At 37.9% G+C, this 20929-nt stretch overlaps 1 protein-coding gene across 12 annotated transcripts in view; it reads left to right on the top strand.

Annotated features, from left to right (window-relative positions):
* Positions 1-20929, top strand: part of SSBP2 (single stranded DNA binding protein 2) — a 406179-nt gene that overhangs the window by 131009 nt on the left and 254241 nt on the right. For all 12 annotated transcript variants that reach the window (XR_010751123.1, XM_066381777.1, XM_066381775.1 and 9 more), the window contains exon 2: positions 11104-11176. Coding sequence is in view for 11 of the 12 variants with exons in the window: in XM_066381777.1 (XP_066237874.1) it covers positions 11104-11176 (73 nt within the window). In the remaining variant the exon portion in view is untranslated. The remainder of the gene's footprint in view (positions 1-11103; positions 11177-20929) is intronic.

Raw genomic sequence — 20929 nt, 5'->3', positions numbered from 1 at the left:
CCACCTCAGGTCGCAGTCCAAGAGTCATTCCACGATAGACAGCTGTCTGTGCAAATCACCAAGGTAAAGGTCCATTACAGGCAACTAGCCATACAGCTCTTTATTAACGGACCTCAGCCTCTGTCCATAGTGTGCTGTCCATTGCCACAAGCCCCATCCAAACCCCTCAACAAGCCCACAGGGCCTGGCAGGGTCAAACTCATTCAAGGCCTGTGTCACCTTAACAGTTCTCTTAGCTGCTGCTGCAAAAAAGCACCTATTACTTGCTAAAGCTAACATCTGCTGCACATTAGAAGGGGACCAGTGGATTGCCAATTTCACATGGGGCCTCTGGCTCCCACCTGTCCCTGTCAGAAGGGCCCCTCACCCTTTCGCCTGTTCAGACTGGGATAAGGGGTTTTGAGGATATTGTAACCTGAACACCAGCCATTTTCCTGGCAGATGCTGGGGCCACCCGCTTCCTCTGCTTTTTCAGAGGATGGAACTTCTGTTCTGACTCAAGCTGCTGCCAAAGCTCCAACAAGACTTTATTAGGCTTGCCATCTAATATCTCTGTATCCGCCCTGGCTGCAATCAAGTCTACCCACATCTGTGGTTTGGGTAACTTTCACAGGCCCGTTTCTCTCGTTAGTTGGCGGGGGTGGGGGCAGCACAGGCAGCAGCCCTCACAGCCTTAGGGTCCATCTCTGTTCTGGAGAGCATGATGCCATCCACCCCCCTATGTCCCACAGCTGCACCAAGCAGGCTGCCAGGGGCTCAGTGGGTTTCTGCCTGAATTTCACCCCCAACTCCATCAGCTCTGCCTGGGTGTAGGGCCAGACCACAGAGTGCTCCACTACCCGGGGAGGAGGCCGTGGCTGCCCTGAGGGATTCTTGGCTGCTGGGTCACCTTCTTGGCGACCCTGGGCCAGGCTCTGAGTCTGCAGATAGCAGTTGCAGCCTGAGCCTCCCCCTCAGAAGAGTCAGATACACTGGAGGCCACAGACTGAGAGCCACTTCATTGGCACAAATGCAGCTCAGCTCCATCTTCTGCTTTGGCTCTTGTGGCTGCCGGCTCTTGGCCTGAAGCTGACTCTTGAGTTCCTGAACCCACAGTTGTTTCTCCAACAGCCGTCGCTGCCAATGTTCAGCTTCCAGGGCAAATTGCAACTTGTGAACCCATAACTCTTTGTCCAGAAACAGCTCCAGTTCCAGGCGCCGCTGGCTCTCAGCCTGCACCTCACACTGCAGCTCTCGGACCTGGTCGGTCTCCTTCTCCAGCTCTCGCTCCAGTTCACACCATTGTTGGCACTCAGTACGCAGCTCATCCTGGAGCTTTCAACCTCTCTCAGCTTCTCACACAGAGCTCTTGATTTCTTCTCTCAGGATTGTAAAAAACACCCAGCCCACAGGCCCCACCAGGAGAGTCACTGGGAATAGCTCAAGGGTGTCGGCGGCTCTATATCAATCTGCTCTGAACCCTGCCCACTATACCAGATGTAATGCCAGTGGCCAAGGCCAGGCAGGTCTACATTGGATTTGGGCAGATGGTAGAAAAACTGAAGAGCTGGAGAGCATTGGACATTCCATTTAATAGTCTCACAACAGTGGACAAGCATACAGGCAGGGGAAAGCACCTTTCAGGCACACAAACAGCAAAATGGCCCCTCAGGATGGCAGGAAGGCAATTCGTGCATCTTCAGTCCCCTTGAGCACAAGCACCTATAGCTTTATATAGACCACACACACGTGGTGCTGCTACGGGCTCACGCACCAATCAGGCAAAGGGCTTGCACCTGGTAAACCAGTGAGCAAGCCTAACACAGCTGCCCCACAATCTGTTACTTCCTTTTTGAAAAAAAAATTTTAGTGAGAGGAGGGGAGGGAGAGACATACTTCTGCATGTGCCTTGACCGGGATCCATCTGGCAAGCCTACTAGGGGGCGATGCTCTGTCCATCTGGGGACCTTGCTCTGTTGCAACCAGAGCAATTTTTTTGTTTTAGTGCATGAAGTAGAGACCATGGAGCCATCCTCAGCTCCTGGGGCCAACTCACTCTAATTGAGCTTTCGTTGCAGGAAGGGAGGAGAAAGAGTGAGAAGGAGAGAGAGAGAAAAGCGTGAGGAGGAGGGTGGAGAAGCAGATGGGCACTTCTCCAGTTTTGTGCCCTGACTGGGAATCAAACCCGGGACGTCCACATGCTGGGCCGGTACTCTACCACTGAGCCAGCTGGCCAGGCTTCATTGGTTACTTCTTATTGTTGTTAATGTTTCTACCAGTTAAATAGTCACATGTACTTTATCAAAAGTAATTAAATTTATTCAAAAAGAAGAAGAAAATGTTAACTCAAAAGCATACACAGTTTAAATATTTGTTTATGCAATATTTGTCTTTAACTTCTTACTGTTCAGTAGAAATTGGATCCAGATAAAATGTTGCCTTCCTATATTTGCTGATCTTATGTCACTGGGTAAGGGAAGGTGCTATAATTTATTTACCTTGTGGATGGACAAGTGTCACTTCCCACTCCTCTGAAATCATCTGTGTTCAAACAATATCTTTTATTGCAAGGCCTTTCTCCCAGAACTTGGAGATACTTGTTTTTGGCCCTACGATCTCTCTGGTCGGGAAGTAGTGGAAAGTGTGGTGTCTGTACCTAAAGCTATAGCAGACACTCCTGCCATTGCTGTAGCTCCGAGTGGCTCCTCAGGAGCAGGAGGGGAATAGAAAGGAATGGCACATGTGGGAGGGACTGTGGCACTGGAATCCAGCATGTGACTTGGTAACATATTAGAGGATGTGGGGAGAATAAGCTGAAATCATAACAGTAGTATTTACTTTTTATTGTGCTAGTACTTTCAGCAATACTCAAGGAAACTAGTATTGTTCCCATTTTATAAACGAGGAAACAGATTCAGACTGTGTGTTATTCAAGGTGAGCACAATTACAATTACTGTAAACAGATGGAGAAGGCAAATATAACTTTGGACATGGTCAATTTAAGACAAATATCTTGTTAGAAACTTTAAACAGTAACTTAGAGAAGCAGGTTTGGAGCTTGGTAGAGAGAAGAAGGCTAGAAATTTAGAGAATCCTATGCACATGGGTGATTGTTAAAATGTTGGAGATTTACTGGTGATGTCGAGTTTTTAATTAATTGTTAGCCCATGTAGTGCTTCCTGCCACTCTTTCTGGCTAACAGAGCCAGGAATGTCACATATTTTAATATGTAATTCTGTGAGAGCCATTCAACGACCCATGTACGTTACGCATTATCCAATAAAAATTTGGTGTTGTCCTGGAGGACAGCTGTGATTGGCCCCAGCCACCCGCAACCATGAACATGAGCGGTAGGAAATGAATGGATTGTAATACATGAGAATGTTTTATATTTTTAACGTTATTATTTTTTTTAATTAAAGATTTGTCTGTGAGCCAGATGTAGCCATTAAAAGAGCCACATCTGGTTCACGAGCCATAGGTTCCCAACCTCTGTTCTGGAGCCTGGGTCCTGACTGCCTGGGAAACATTATTTTGTTCAAGGGAGGCTGCAGGACATGGATATATGAGGTGGCATTATATACAGATAGACTCAGTCCTGTCCCACTTAGTCATCCTGGTGGTTGTGATGTGCTGCTCTTCTAAGGGTAAGAGGATAGTTGATAGATTTTAAGGATAAGAGGACAGTTACACCCTTTGGAATATGCTTCAGAATCTCCAGTTATGTAGTTTGAAACCCCCTTTCCCCAATAATTCTGTGTTCCTTAATACATATTTTAGAATTAATGTCCTAGACCAGTGGTAGTCAATCTGGTCCCTACTGCCCACTAGTGGGCATTCCAGCTTTCATGGTGGGCAGTAGCGGAGCAACCAAAGTATAAATAAAAAGATCGATTTAACTATAGTAAGTTGTTTTATAAAGATTTGTTCTGCCAAACTTAGCGAAAATCCGACACAAAGTACTTGGTAAGTAATTATTATTATATGCTTTAACTTGCTGTAACTCTGCTTTATAAATTTTTTATAAAGTAAAGTTACTTCCCTACTTTATAAATCACCATTACTGTAGAACTGGCGGGCGATTAGAAACTTTTACTACTAACAGAGATACAGAAGTGGGCGGCAGGTATAAAAAGGTTGACTACCCCTGTCCTAGACCCATAGAGAAAGAGCAGGGATTGCTGATTTTAATTCTACTGGTAGAGATATACTTTTTATTACTTAATTACGGATAATATAAAATAAATATATGAGCTCCTTTAATAGTACAAAGAAGAGATTACAGAGGAAGTGTCTTGCTTAACTGAGGTTTATTGCAAGGACACAGCAACAGTTGTGTTCTGACTTTGGCTGTTCTGGGGTCTGTTTCCTACCCGCTGGCCCACCACAGTGCCTCTGCTTCACACTCTGCCTCTCATTTCCAACTTTCCCAAGCTCGATGGGACATCCTTATTGTCCAGCCTTTGAGTTAGGCCTGGAAATCTTGTCTAGTCTGCACCACTGGTTTGGCTCTAGGCCCAAGATGTTATAAGCCATGAGGGATTCCTGAGGCTATGTTTGTTCTGAGGTAGGCAGTAGGGTGACAATGCCACTGGCAGGCAATTATGAGGCTCGATAGTCTCACTGGAAAAAATTCACAAATACAGTGGTACCTTGAGATAACGAGTTTAATTCGTTCTGTAACCAAGCTCGTAAGTCAGTCAACTCATATATTACACAAATTTCTCCCATTTAACATAACTGAAATAGATTTAATCCGTTCCAGCCCTGTGAAAAATCCCCAAACCACCCTAAATTATTAAAAAAGACGTTTTTAATTAAGAAACACACATGTATACTTTACCAATGCATAACAAAATATATGAAATAAAAGAAAAAAGTGTTATTTAGTACTATATTCTTACCTTGGAGACAGACGAGTGCGGCTAACGGAGGTGAATGGCGGAGGAGGAGGGAGGGAGGAAGGGATGCAGGCACTGTAGACAGATAAACTAAAACTGCACTTTCTTAACACTAAATGTAAACTAACACTGCATTTTTTTTACTTTAAACAAAACTAAAACTGCACTTTCTTTACTTAAAATGAAACCACAAAATTAATTGTAAAAAATTCACTTTCATAACTTTAAACTTAACCCAAGCTTAACATTACATATTTTTCATTTAATCATCACCTGTTTTTGCCTTTTTGGCTGCACTTTTGGCACTTTCACTTGCAGGACTTTTGAATAAAAATCTATCCAAAGAGGTTTGCTTTTGACTGCCTTTTAAAATGTTATGGAAATGTGACAAGCAAGTGTCATTAAAAAGTACTGAAGCATGACCAGTTGAAACTTTTTCTGGGTGTTTCTTTTCAATGAACTTGAAAGCTTCTCCCACATTGCCAGCATGTCTTTCATTTCACTTGTAGAAATCACTTCCTCCGACTCTACCTCCTCCTCACTACTAATCTCTTGCAGAAGCTCTGTATGTTGCATCATCTGTAGCTCCTTCAACTCCTCAGTTGAGAGTTCCTCCTCATGTTCCTCGATGAGCTCGTTTACGTCACCTTCATCTACCTCCAGACCCATCGACTTTCCGAGGGACACAATCTTCTCCAACACTTCTACCTCAGTCTCAGTCTCTGGTTTGAATCCTTTGAAGTCCCTGACTGCAACAATATCAGGCCATGACTTTTTCCATGCCGAATTCAAGGTTGTTCTTGTAACCTCTTGCCATGCCAAGTCAATAATGCGTAAACATATTACGATGTTGTAGTGATCTTTCCAAAACTCCTGTAGGCTTAGAATTGTATTCTCAGTCACCTCAAAGCAGCAGCGGAACAAGTGCTTTGTGTAAAGCTTTTTAAAGTTGGAAATGACCTGCTGATCCATAGGTTGCAAGATTGAAGTCATGTTGGGTGGGTGGTAGAGGACTTTCATGAATTTGAACTCATCAAGAATGTCATCTTCAAGACCACGTGGGTGGGCATTTTCAAAGATTAATACTGCTTTTATCGGGAGTTTGTTTTCTTGAAGATATTTCTTCACTGCAGGACCAAAGACGAGATTTACCCATTCAATAAAAAACTGCCATGTAACCCATGCCCTAGCCTTGGCGCACCACATAACCTACAGTTTTTCTTTAAGAATCTTGTGAGTCTTAAAGGCTCGAGGATTTTTGGAATGATACACTAGCAGTGGCTTTACTTTACAGTCACCACTAGCATTTTCACACAATGCAAGGGTCCGATGGTCCTTCATGGATTTATGGCCTGGCAGCTTCTTCTCCTCTGAGGTGATGAAAGTCCTCTGGGGCATTTTTTCCCAAAACAATCCTGTTTCGTCAGTTGAACACTTGTTGGGGATGTAGCCTTCCTTTGCGATAAGCACAGCAAAACGTGCGATGTACTCCTCAGCTGCCTTAACGTCAGCACTCGCAGCTTCACCATGCCTCACCACCAAGTGGATGCCAGACCTCTTCTTGAAATTTTCAAACCAGCTGTGACTTCCCTTAAATGTATCTTCTGCAGCCTCTTTTGAGGTTAATGGTTCTTTCTTCTTCAAGTCGCAGTAAATAATACATGCCTTTTTGCATATTACAGTCTCCATCACTGTATGTCCTGCCAGCTCTTTCTCTTTCACCCACGCCAGCAGAAGCTTCTCCATTTCTTCATGGATATTTGTCCTTAATTGGGAAAGAATTGTAGTTCCTTTTGCTGGATTTGCACTTTTGATGGCATCCTTTTGTTTAAGGATGGTACAAATTGTAGATGTATTGCGGTCGTACAGCCTTGCCAGTTCAATCACTTATACACCACGCTCATGTTTTTCTATTATTTCTTGCTTTACTTCTATCGACATCATTCTCTTCTTCTCACCACAGTCCTTTACACTAACTTTCTTCAGCCCCATGATAGCACACACACAAAAAAAAATTAGTAAAAAATGCAAAAATGATGCAAGAACGAGTACAGCACACGAGATTTGACTTGCTTCTGCGGGTAACACGTGAGAAAGAACGAGATGCTGGTGTTGTGCTGCCGATACTGGACCCGTGCACCAGCACACCAACTAGCTGCAGCTTCCCGAATCATAACTCGTATCTCGGAATTTTGCTTGGATCTCGAACAAAAATACAAATCGAGTTGCAGCTCGTATCTTAAAAAAAAAATCGTATGTTGGTCTGCTCGTATCTCAAGCTACCACTGTATTCCAGGGGTAGTCAACCTTTTTATACCTACTGCCCACTTTTGTCTCTCTGTTAGTAGTAAAGTTTTCTATCTGCCCACCGGTTCCACATTAATAGTGATTTATAAAGTAAGGAAGTTACTTTACTTTATAAAGTTTATAAAGCAGACTTACAGCAAGTTAAAGCATATAATAATAATTACTTACCAAGTACTTTATGTTGGATTTTCACTAAGTTTGGCAGAATAAATCTTTATAAAACAACTTACTATAGTTAAATCTATCTTTTATTTATACTTTTGTTCCACTACCACCCACAATGAAAGCTAGAACGCCCACTAGTGGGTGGTAGAGACCAAGTTGACTACCACTGACTGTAATCTGCTTTTACAAGATGAAATTTTCCATCATGGTCAGAGAATCATGTGCTTTGGTTGAGAGTGGTTAATGGAGGAACAGGTTGTATGGAATATAGATATTTTAAAAATATGTGGACCTTGAGAACATTATACTGAGTGAAATAAAAGTAAATCAGAGAAAGCTAAACTGTATGATTTCATACATAGGTGGGATATAAAACAAGAGACTTGCCTGACTTATGATAGCACAATGAATAGGGCACTGACTTGGAACTCTGAAGTCACCAGTTCAAAATCCTGGACTTGCCTGGTCAAGGCACATACGAGAGTTGATGCTTCCTGCTCCTTCTCCCTTATTTATTTATTTATTTATTTATTTATTTATCTATCTATCTATCTCTCTCACTCTCTCTCTCTCTCTGTCCCCTCTCTGAATTGAATAAATAAATTCTTTAAAAAAAATGAGACTCATGGCCTTGGAAAAGTGAAGTGGTTACTAGGGGAGGGGATTATGGGGAAGGAGGTGGGGGGAAGGGAGTAAAGAGGGACAGATATATGGTGACATAAAATGATTTGACTTTAGGTGATGGGTACACAACATAATCAACAGTTTAAATGCTATAGAAATGTTTGCCTAAAACCTATATACTCTTATTGATCAATGTCACCTGGTTAAATTTAATTTTCTAAGTAAAACAACAAACAAACAAAAGAATGTATTAAGAATTACCAGTAGGACTAGTTTGTTTGAAACTACAGGAATATTCCAATACCTGTATCCATATGGTACACTTTGGGAATGAGCCACACTTTCATAAGGAGACAGTGCCACCAGAAGAAATACGTCACGATCCTCACATGAGTTAGGGTAGAAAAAGAGTTGGGAAGCATAGATCTAGGAAGCGTTATTCAACTTGAGGTTAGGAGATTTTTTTTTATGTTTGCATTATTTTACCCAAGCCTTTTTTTTATATAAATTTTTTTTTTTTTTTTTTTTCATTTTTCTGAAGCTGGAAACAGGGAGAGACAGTCAGACTCCCGCATGCGCCCGACCGGGATCCACCCGGCACGCCCACCATGGGGCGACGCTCTGCCCACCAGGGGGCGATGTTCTGCCCATCCTGGGCATCGCCATATTGCGACCAGAGCCACTCTAGCGCCTGAGGCAGAGGCCACAGAGCCATCCCCAGCGCCCGGGCCATCTTTGCTCCAATGGAGCCTTGGCTGCGGGAGGGGAAGAGAGAGACAGAGAGGAAAGCGCGGCGGAGGGGTGGAGAAGCAAATGGGCGCTTCTCCTGTGTGCCCTGGCCGGGAATCGAACCCGGGTCCTCCGCACGCTAGGCCGACGCTCTACCGCTGAGCCAACTGGCCAGGGCTATATAAATTTTTATTAATTTTAATGGGTGACATTAATGAATCAGGGTACATATGTTCAAAGAAAACATCTCCAGGTTATCTTGTCATTCAATTATGTTGCATACCCATCACCCAAAGTCAAATTGTCCTCTGTCACCTTTTATCTGGTTTTCTTTGTGCCCTTCCCCTCCCCCCTCTCCCTTCCTCTCCTCCCTCCCCTTCCCAGCAACCACCACACTCTTGTCCATGTCTCTTAGTCTCGTTTTTATGTCCCACCTATATATGGAATCATATAGTTCTTAGTTTTTTCTGATTTACTTATTTCACTCCGTATAATGTTATCAAGATCCATCCTATTTGTTGTAAATGATCCGATGTCATCATTTCTGATGGCTGAGTAGTGTTCCATAGTGTATATGTACCACATCTTCTTTATCCTGTCATCTATTGAAGGGCTTTTTGGTTGTTTCCATGTCCTGGCCACTGTGAACAATGCTGCAATGAACATGGGGCTGCATGTGTCTTTACATACCAGTGTTTTTGAGTTAGGGGGGGTATATACCCAGTAGAGGGATTGCTGGGTCATATGGTAGTTCTATTTTTAGTTTTTTGAGGAACAACCATACTTTCTTCCATAATGGTTGTACTACTTTACATTCCCACCAACAGTGAATGAGGGTTCCTTTTTCTCCACAGCCTCTCCAACACTTGTTGTTAACCTGTCTTGTTGATAATAGCTAATCTAACAGGTGTGAGGTGGTATCTCATTGTAGTTTTGATTTGCATTTCTCTAATAACTAATGAAGATGAGCATTTTTTCATATATCTGTTGGTCATTTGTATTTCTTCCTGGGAGAAGTGTCTGTTCATGTCCTCTTCCCATTTTTTTATTGGATTGTTTGTTGTTGAGTTTTATGAGTTCTTTGTATATTTTGGATATTAGGCCCTTATCTGAGCTGTTGTTTGAAAATATCATCTCCCATTAATTGGGTGTCTGTTTATTTTGTTGTCAGTTTCTCTTACAGCAAGAGGAGATATTTCTAAATTGCATACATACACTCATGGTCAATAACATGCTTTTCATATATGAGTAACTTATACAAATGCTACTTAGCATAATTCTCAATTTAAGTGGCAGTTTTGGGATGGGGAAAGAATAAATGGACAAAGCAACTAGATTTGTACAGACTTTCTCTTTTCATGACAGATGCATGCTCTGTTTTTATGAAAATGAAGAAAATAATCATTTTTGCACATGCTATCAATCTTTAACAATCAAAAATTGGCTAGAGAAGTTGTATAGCTATACAGAATTGTGGTTATTGTTATACATTGTTTTGTTTACTGTAAACCTGGCTCAATATTGGTAAATATAGTGTAGTAGAAACTAAACTGTTGTGAGCTATCTGGGCATTGGTCCAAGATATCATTAAAAATACTGCCTCAGACTAATTTGGGTTTATGAATAATATTTTGTTAACAGCTCAACTTAAATTGAGCCACATGGTGCAGCTTAAAAATTTTGAATCCACAAGATAATGAGAGTAATAGAAGTATATACTATATATTTAAAGTTTTATATTTGAGTGATGAATTTATATGAAACTTTGTGTCAAGCACCCAAATGCTCAATATGAACTGATTATCTTTAAAGTCTATTTAATACTGTGGTTTGCTATTAACTGGAATACCATATAAAGTAAAATGTTATTGGTTTAAAAATCAAACGTAAAGAGTAAGGAGAGGCTGCAGAGCAGATATTAAACTGGACATTCCACACCTGTTTGGCATGTGGAAGTGCAAACAGCTAGAGCTTACGTTAACAATCACCAAAACAATCGAAGGACAAAAAGTTCTTGGAAAGGTCCAGTGACGTAATTAATTTATTTTACTAATGAAAGATTATAAGTGTTCCTTAAAATAGGCTACAGGGATTAATGTTTGGTTATGAATTATTAATTAGGTATAAAAAAGGGAATGAGGCTATGGTGAGATGATCAAAGACAAAATGTATATTTAGCTGTTTCTTGCCAAGAAAGGATATATTTGTCTTTTTCTTTGTGTGTTATTTTAATTAGTTTAAGTTCTTTCTGGACATATATACACTCCCAATGAAAGGATATGGAAAGAGTTGATTTTGTGTCATTTTTAAGTGAGTAAAAATTTTAGTAATATAAAGATGTGTGCATTATTTAAATAATTAATTTTAACATTTCTCAATAAAAATTCTATTTTCCAGGTTAGCACTCTACGTGTATGAATATCTGCTCCATGTAGGAGCTCAGAAATCAGCCCAAACATTTTTATCAGAGGTATGTTTTATATATTTTCAGCATTGTATTTTGATATCTTACATAAGCAAATGAAAAATATACTGTAACAATTATTTGAAAGAAATTGATCCTTATATATTATATAGTGAATGCTCAGTTATCAGCATGGATAATACAGTCTTTGTAGATTATTTGTAAACAGTTTTAGTATCCCAAAATGCTATTTTCATACCAATAACCACCTATTTAACTGTCTAGCCATTTTCTCCCTTAATATTAAATAATCAAGAAAGCAAAGTTACTTAAAAAAAAAAGTAAACACTACCATGTCTTTGGAGTTGTAGCAATATCTTTTTTTTGGCATTATTCACAATTTTTGGAAAACTCTTTTTTGTTTGTTTTAATTTTGTACGGATAATAGTGGATTAATGGCTAGATTTCATCCAGAAAACATTTGATAATCTTAAGTTTTTGTTTTCTCTTTCTACATTTCTCTTTTACATTTTTTTTAAACTTTGTATTTGAGCTTTCTTTCAGTGGTACTTTTTCTTATCCAATTTATATAATAATGAGGTTGAGGAGGATTTTATTTAGTTTTATTACATGCCAGGCATGTAATGTGTGCCAAGGTGCTTTACATATGTTATCTTCAATTCTTTTTAGAGATTCGTAGGTGGTACATAAAAGTGAAACTAAGAGACATTGATAAGAGTGTGGTGCTTATGGGAGGAGGGGGGAGAGGTAGAGGGAAAGGGGGAGGGGGAGGGGCACAAAGAAAACTAGATAGGTGACAGAGGACAATCTGACTTTGGGTGATGGGTACGCAACATAATTGAATGACAAGATAACCTGGACTTGTTATCTTTGAATATATGTATCCTGATTTATTGATGTCGCCCCATTAAAAAAATAAAATTATTAAAAAAAAAGATTCGTAAGACAGATGTTACTATTCCTGTTTTACAGATGAGAACAGGGATCAGAGAGCTTATATAACTGACTCATGGTTGTACAGCTTAGTGAGTTGTGGAACTATGATTCAAACCTAGGTCTATGTTCATCAAAGCCCCTGATTTCCCCTTAGATCGTGGTGCCCAGTATGGTAGCCACTAGCTTTATATGCCTTTTTGAGCTCTTGAAACATGACTAATACAATTAAGAAGTGTAGTAGTGTGAAATGCACAATGGATTTTGAAGATTTACTGTGCAGAAAGAATATAAAATAACAGTAATTAAAATTTTTTGATTATACATTGAATGGTAATATTTTGGATATATTGGTAAAATAAACCATATTATTAAAATTTATTTTACACTTTTTAAAATGTGGTTAATAGAAAATTTAAAATTACATATGCAGCTCTCATTTGTGACTCATGTTTGTTTTTCTGTGTGACAGTGCAGCTCAAAATCATGTTGTCTCTAGTGATCGTACTGGTTTGGCTCCCACCAGATCAGGGATGCAATAGGCAAACCCTTGACTCTGAGGAACAGCCTTCTTGAGATTTACTTGTTGTCTAAACAGACATATAAGTAAACAAACAAATATAACCCCTCAATCTTGTTTTAATTAATTAGTATATGTGAACTGTTAGGGCCTGTTTCCATTAAGGAATTTGAGAGGTTTGTTCACAGTATATAAGAAGTCAATTTTTTTTTACCATAGAAGGAATATAGTCAGTGTAATAAAAATTTGATTTCAAAGTTAGTTCAAATGAAAATAGAAGTTTAGTGTATCTTTATCTTATTAAATTATTAATTAGAAGACTGCTCTGTGACCTTCCTAAGCCACCTTTACTGAGATATTACAGAGGAAATGATTGAAATTGCAAAAAGGATGCTCTTAATATTTGTATTATTAATCACTGCCAACTTATAGTATATTTAAAAGAAAATAAGCCAGCTATGGAGATTTAAAAACTTTATTTTAGTGTAGTTGAAAACTTAATGAAATGACAAGGATTTACTGCTCAGTTTCCTTAGATTAAGGACTGTTTTGAATTGGCTCAATTTGTTGAATTCTCAGGGGTTCCCAAGACTATATTTTCTTACCAACATTATAAGATATCTGATACGGTGATTATTAAATTTCACCCAAGAAGAAAAATGTTACTAGCTTATGTAAGGAAGTTCAGATATTTGGACTCAAGTGGATTATATGTATTTAGCAGATAGTTAGATGCTCTACTGACCTAATTTGCTGACCCCTCAATGGAAAATGGAAAACAAAATTTCTAAGGCTCCTTAGTAGAAATTAAATTAATTTCAGAAAATATTTATACATTTTTGACAAGTATTTACCATGATTTTCTTTTCTGCATCTGCACTTGGAATATAAAAATGAGGATTTCTCTGAATTATCAGTCTGTTTTAATTTCACAAAAGGAGTCAGTTAAGCTGAAAACAAACTTTTGCCACCAAGAAGAAACAGTATTTCTTGACTTTAGAGATGAGTGTATGCAATTCTTGGACCTATTCTGCACTTTCTAACTTACAAAACTCTTGAGTGGCACTATGAAGATAGTATCTCATTACCTAAATAACTAATATAAGGTTCCCTAAATTTAAGGAATGGCTTGGTGGTGTCCTAAACAAATAAAGAATTAGAGTATTGCAGAGATTTCCATTTTTCCCCCTTCTTGAAATTTTTATATTGTTTATACTATGTCAACAGCTCTTATTTGCCATAAATTAATCAATAAATTTGCCAGAAATAGATGCTTAAGAACATCTACCAGATTGATCCTTCAGATTTTATTATGGATGTTAAATTATTGAACACTGCAGACTCAAATTTTGTTCTCTCTGTTTATCTTTCACCTATATGAAGAGAGAAAATACATTTTTTTAACCAGTTTCTTGTACTTTAATTTGGAGGCAGTGTAATGAGCATATGCTTTGGGGCCAAACTTCTAGGTTTGAATTATGTTCTATATTATTAACTTACTCAGTTTCCTTAACTATAAGAAGAAGGTAATTGTAATAACAGTTTAAAGTTGTACTGAGGTTTAAATGAGTTAGTATTGATGCATATAAAGTGCTTAAGAGGGCCTGGCATGTAGTAAGTTTCCAAAGTGTTACTTTAAAAATTCTTGGCCAATTCTTTTCTCTCTTAGGTTGTTTCTTTCTTTAGAGTACAAGAATAAATGTACTTCCTGTGCTGTACATGTGTGCTTCACGTTTCTGTCATTTGGATGCCTCACATTCCTCCTACCTTCTGGGCTACCTTTCGATCAACATGGCTCCAGCTCTGATCCCTAATATTATGGGTTATCTCAAGTCCTCCCTAATGTTTCTGGGCCTTCCTAAGAGAGGGGCATTTAGGATTCTCTTGCTGTAATTTGTTACTCCTACTAAATATTACTTCCCCACTGCTTCTTGAGGCTGATAACTTTTCTTTGCCTGGAGTTTTTTATTTCCCTTACATGCTCAAAGCTCCACTAACTCATTGCTCTTGTGTATAAAAGATTCTTACTGAAGGTTGAGAGAAAATGGAAGAATATTAAGCATTGTTCAGAGAGCAACATGAACTCGATTATTAGACATAATTATTCTTAGCTTCTTTGCTCTCCTTGCCACAAGGACTTTCTCACTAACTGTTTGCCTGAGAGCTCTGTTTGCTTCCATCTTGTTGGCTCCTCATGATCGACCTGTGACGTCTTCATTTTCTCCTTTCCTGAATCCTCCCAGACACTGTACCCCTAACCCTGCCACCTTCTTCTTGATTGACGATCAGCAACCCCCTAAATTCTTGTTATTTTATAATGTAGAATATTAAGTATTCTCTACTTTCAAACCATTCTTACAGGGCTTCTTTCTGCCTTTCTGGGCCAAAAATGAAACCAAAAATTGAAAGAATTTATCAGAGAGCTTTCTGATAAAAGGTACTCCTCATTATGAGGTCTTCCATAAATTAAGTAAAGAAACTTTACAGAATTATGGAAATGATCTCTAATCTGTGCTGTCTAATAGTTGTCCACCAGCCACCTGTGGCTACTGAGTGTTTGAAAAGTGTCTACTGCAATTGAGGAATACATAATCAATTTAGTTTTAAATTGAAAGAGCCTCATAATGGTCAATGAATACTATGTTAAACAGCACAGTTTTGGACTATCTGTCTCAAAGTGCAGGCAGATTTTTCTTCCTATTATACATTAATCTATTTGTTGTTTTTTTTGTTTTTTTAAAAATAATTTTATTTTTTTAATGGGGCGGCATCAATAAATCAGGATACATATATTTAAAGATAACAAGTCCAGGTTATCTTGTCATTCAATTATGTTGCATACCCATCACCCAAGGTCAGATTGTCCTCTGTCACCTTCTATCTAGTTTTCTTTGTGCCCCTCCCCCTCGCTCTTTCCCTCTCCCTTTCCTCCCTCCCCCTGTAAACACCACGCTCTTTTCAATGTCTCTTAGTTTCACTTTTATGTCCCACCTACGTATGGAATAATGCAGTTCCTGGTTTTTTCTGATTTACTTATTTCACTTCGTATAATGTTATCAAGATCCCACCATTTGGCTGTAAATGACCCGATGTCATCATTTCTTATGGCTGAGTAGTATTCCATAGTGTATATGTGCCAAATCTTCTTTATCCAGTCATCTATTGATGGGCTTTTTGGTTGTTTCCATGTCCTGGCCACTGTGAATAATGCTGCAATGAACATGGGGCTGCATGTGTCTTTACGTATCAATGTTTCTGAGTTTTGGGGGTACATACCCAGTAGAGGGATTGCTGGGTCATAAGGTAGTTCTATTTTCAGTTTTTTGAGGAACCACCATACTTTCTTCCATAATGGTTGTACTACTTTACATTTCCACCAACAGTGGAAGAGGGTTCCTTTTTCTCCACAGCCTCTCCAACATTTGCTATTACCTGTCTTGTTAATAATAGCTAATGTAACAGGTGTGAGGTGGTATCTCATTGTAGTTTTGATTTGCATTTCTCTAATAACTAACGAAGATGAGCATCTTTTCATATATCTGTTGGCCATTTGTATTTTTTCCTGGGAAAAATGTCTGTTCATGTTCTCTTCCCATTTTTTTATTGGATTGTTTGTTTGTTTGGTGTTGAGTTTTGAGTTCTTTGTATATTTTGGATAATTGGCCCTTATCTGAGCTGTTGTTTGAAAATGTCATTTCCCATTTAGTTGGCTGTCTGTTTATTTTGTTATCAGTTTCTCTTGCTGAGCAAAAACTTCTTAGTCTGATGTAGTCCCATTCATTAATTTTTGCCTTCACTTCTCTTGCCTTTGGAGTCAAATTCATAAAATGCTCTTTAAAACCCAGGTCCATGAGTTTAGTACCTATGTCTTCTTCTATGTACTTAATTGTTTCAGGTCATATGTTTAGATCTTTGATCCATTTTGAGTTAATTTTAGTACAGGGGGACAAACTGTAGTCCAGTTTCATTCTTTTGCATGTGGCTTTCCAATTTTCCCAGCACCATTTATTGAAGAGGCTTTCTTTTCTCCATTGTGTGTTTTTGGCCTCTTTCTCAAAAATTATTTGACAATATATGTGTGGTTTTATTTCTGGACTTTCTATTCTGTTCCATTGGTCTCAGTGTCTATTTTTCTGCCAATACCATGTTGTTTTGATTGTCGTGGCCCTATAATATAGTTTGAAGTCAGGTATTGTAATGCTCCCAGCTTCATTCTTTTTCTTTAGGATTGCTTTGGCTATTCGGGGTTTTTTATACTTCCATATAAATCTGATGATTTTTTGCTCTATTTCTTTAAAAATGTCATTGGAATTTTGATGGGAATTGCATTAAATTTGTATATTGCTTTGGGTAATCTGGCCATCTTGATTATATTTATTCTTCCTAACCAAGAACAAGGTATATTCTTCCATCTCATTATATCTTTTTCGATTTCCCTTAACAATGGCTTATAGTTTTCATTATATAAGTCCTTTACATTCTTTGTTATGTTTATTTCTAGGTATTTTATTTTTTTGTTGCAATCATGAAGGGGATTATTCTTTTGAGTTCGTTCTCAATTTTTTCATTTTTGGCATATAGAAAGGCTATTGACTTCTGTATGTTAATTTTGTATCCTGCGACCTTACTGTATTGGTTTATTGTTTCTAGTAGTCTTTTTGTGGATTCTTTGGGGTTTTCAATGTATAGGATCATATCATCTGCAAAAAGTGATACCTTTACTTCTTCTTTTCCGATATGGATGCCTTTTATTTCTTTGTCTTGTCTGATTGCTCTGGCTAGAACCTCTAGTACCACATTAAATAAGAGTGGAAAGAGTGGACAACCCTGTCTTGTTCCTGATTTAAGGGGGAAAGCCTTCAGTTTAGTGCCATTTAATATGATGTTAGCTGATGGTTTATCATATATGGCCTTTATCATGTTGAGATATTTTTCTTCTATACCCATTTTGTTGATAGTCTTAAACATAAAATTGTGTTGTATTTTATCGAAAGCCTTTTCTGCGTCTATTGATAAGATCATATGTTTTTTGTTCTTTGTTTTGTTGATATGGTGTATTACGTTAACCGTTTTACGTATATTGAACCGTCCTTGAGATTCTGGGATGAATCCCACTTGATCATGATGTATTATCTTTTTAATATGTTGTTGTATTCGATTTGCTAGTATTTTGTTTAGTATTTTAGCATCTGTATTCATTAGAGATATTGGTCTGTAGTTTTCTTTTTTTGTGCCATCCTTGCCTGGTTTTGGTATGAGGGTTATGTTGGCCTCATAAAATGTGTTTGGAAGTATTGCTTCTTCTTCAAGTTTTTGGAAGACTTTCAGTAGAATAGGAACCAAGTCTTCTTTGAATGTTTGATAAAATTCGCTGGTATAGCCGTCAGGGCCTGGACTTTTATTTTTGGGGAGGTTTTTAATGTTTTTTTCTATTTCTTCTCTACTAATAGGCCTGTTTAGGCTTTCTGCTTCTTCTTGACTCAGTCTAGGAAGGTTGTATTGTTCTAGGAATTTATCCATTTCTTCTAGGTTGTTGAATTTAGTGGCATAAAGTTTTTCATAGTATTCTACAATAATTCTTTGTATATCTACGGTGTCCGTGGTGATTTCTCCTCTTTCATTTTGGATTTTGTTTATATGAGTTCTTTCTCTTTTTTCCTTGGTAAGTCTTGCCAAGGGTTTGTCAATTTTGTTGATCTTTCCAAAGAACCAGCTCCTTGTTCTATTAATTTTTTCTATAGTTTTTCTGTTCTCTAATTCATTTATTTCTGCTCTGATTTTTATTATCTCCTTTCTTCGGCTGGTTTTGGGTTGTCTTTGTTCTTCTTTTTCTAGTTCCTTAAGGTTTGAAGTTAAGTGGTTCACTTGGGCTTTCTCTTGTTTGTTCATATATGCCTGAAGTGATATGAACTTCCCTCTTATCACTGCTTTTGCTGCATCCCATAGATTCTGATGTCGTATTGTCATTTTCATTAGTCTGTATATATCTTTTGATCTCTGCACTTATTTCTTCTTTGACCCATTCATTTTTTAAAAGTATGTTGTTTAGTTTCCACATTTTTGTGGGATTTTTTTCCTGTGTTTTGCAGTTGAATTCTAGTTTCAAGGATTTCTGATCAGAAAATATGCTTGGTACAACTTCAATTTTTCTGAATTTGCTGATGTTGTTTTTGTGGCCCAACATATGGTCAATTCTTGAGAATGATCCGTGTACACTGGAGAAAAATGTATACTCAGTCACTTTGGGATGAAATGTCCTGTAGATGTCTATCATATCCAGGTGCTCTAGTGTTTTGTTTAAGGCCACTATATCTTTGTTGATTCTCTGTTTGGATGACCGATCTAGAGCCGTCAGCGGTGTATTGAGGTCTCCAAGTATGATTGTATTTTTGTCAGTTTTTGTTTTAAGGTCAATAAGTAGCTGTCTTATACATTTTGGTACTCCTTGGTTTGGTGCATATATATTAAGAATTGTTATGTCTTCTTGATTCAGTGTCCTCTTAGCCATTATGAAATGGCCATTTTTGTCTCTGAGTAGTTTTGCTGTCTTGTCGTCAGCATTATCAGATATGAGTATTGCTACGCCTGCTTCTTTTTGGATGTTATTTGCTTGGAGTATTGTTTTCCAGCCTTTCACTTTGAATTTGTTTTTATGCTTGTTACTTCGATGAGTTTCCTGTAGGCAGCATACAGTTGGATTTTCTTTTTTAATCCATTCTGCTACTCTGTGCCTTTTTATTGGTGAGTTTAATCCGTTTACATTTAGTGTAAGTATTGACACTTGTGAGTTCCCTATTGCCATTTTATAGATTTCTTTCTGTTAGTTTTGTGTCTTGTTTGATCCTTCTCTTTCGTTTTTCTATCTTTTGTTTTTATTTGGTTGTATTCCATACATCTTTCCTCTGTTGCTATCTTTTTTATCTCATGTGCTTCTGTGGTGGTTTTTTCAATGGTGGTTACCTTTAAGTAATGAAAAGGGTTCCACCCTGTTCATTGTAGAGCACTATTTTGTGAGTACTTTTGCACTCCATCGTCCTTTGCCACTGTTAATCTCCATCCTCTGCCCCCCTTTCTTTTTGTTGTTGTCACAGTTTAAATTTGGTCTTATTGTGTTCTTCTTGGAGCTTTTACTTGTGGCTTTGTTTTTTTTTTTGTTCTTTGTATCTGATTGGACAACCCCCTTTAGTAGTTCCTGGAGTGGGGGATTTCTGATGATAAATTCCCTCATCTTTTCTGTATCTGTGAATGTTTTTATTTCTCTTTCATATTTGAAGGATAGCTTTGATGGGTATAGTATTCGTGGCTGAAAGTTCCTCTCTTTCAGGACTTTAAATATTGGGGTCCACTCTCTTCTAGCTTGTAAAGTTTCTGCTGAGAAATCTGATTATAATCTAATGGCCCTTTCTTTATATGTTGTATTCTTCTTTTCCCTGGCTGCCTTGAGAATTTTTTCTTTGCCGTTTGTTTGTGCCAATTTCATTATGATGTGCCTTGGAGTAGGTTTGTTGGGGTTAAGAAAACTCAGAGTTCTGTTTGCTTCTTGGATTTGAGGCTTTAGTTCTTTCCACAGGTTTGGGAAGTTCTCATCTATTATTTGTTTGAGTATGTTCCCCATTCCATTTTCTCTCTGTTCTCCCTCTGATGTACCTATTATTCTTATGTTATTCTTTTTGATGTAGTCAGATAGTTCTTGTAGGGCTATCTCATTTTTTTAAATTTTTGAGTCTCTTTCTTCTCTCTGTTGTGCCTCAAGTTGCTTGTCTTCTATTTCACTAATCCTCTCTTCTATCTGGCCTGTTCTATTAGCTAAGCTTGTTACCTCATTTTTCAGCTCGTTAATTGAGTTTTTGATCTCTGTTTGATTTGTTTTTATAGTTTCAATTTCCTTGGAAATATATTTTTTTGTGTTCATTGAGTTGTTTTCTGAGCTCCCTAAATTGCCTTTCTGTGTTTTCTTGTATATTGGAGGAATTTTAGGATTTCTATCTTGAATTCTCTGTCATTTAGCTCCAAGGTTTCCAATATATTACATTTTTTCTCCATAGATTTTTTCCTCATCTATCTGTGTTACCTCTCTTTCTTTTGTATCCATAATATTCCATTTTCTATTCCTTAATGGCATCTGAGAGTGGTTTCGTTGATAGTATTAATGAGATTTAATAAAGAATAAAAAGTTAAAAAAATAAAAAATCGAAAAAATTGTTTTTTAAAAAAAATTAAGAATGAAATAAAGAAAAATAAAATAAAATAAAAATTTTAAAAAAAGGAAATTATTCCCCCCCCCTCCTTTTTTCCTCTCCTCTCCTCTCCCCTCTTTCTTGAGAAAATCTTGTGGTGAACTGTGA

This window comes from Saccopteryx leptura, chromosome 4 (genome assembly GCF_036850995.1).
Source record: "Saccopteryx leptura isolate mSacLep1 chromosome 4, mSacLep1_pri_phased_curated, whole genome shotgun sequence".
NCBI classification, from domain to species: domain Eukaryota; kingdom Metazoa; phylum Chordata; class Mammalia; order Chiroptera; family Emballonuridae; genus Saccopteryx; species Saccopteryx leptura.
Note: the sequence above shows the minus strand (reverse complement) of the source record. Positions and strands in the feature narration are given on the sequence as shown.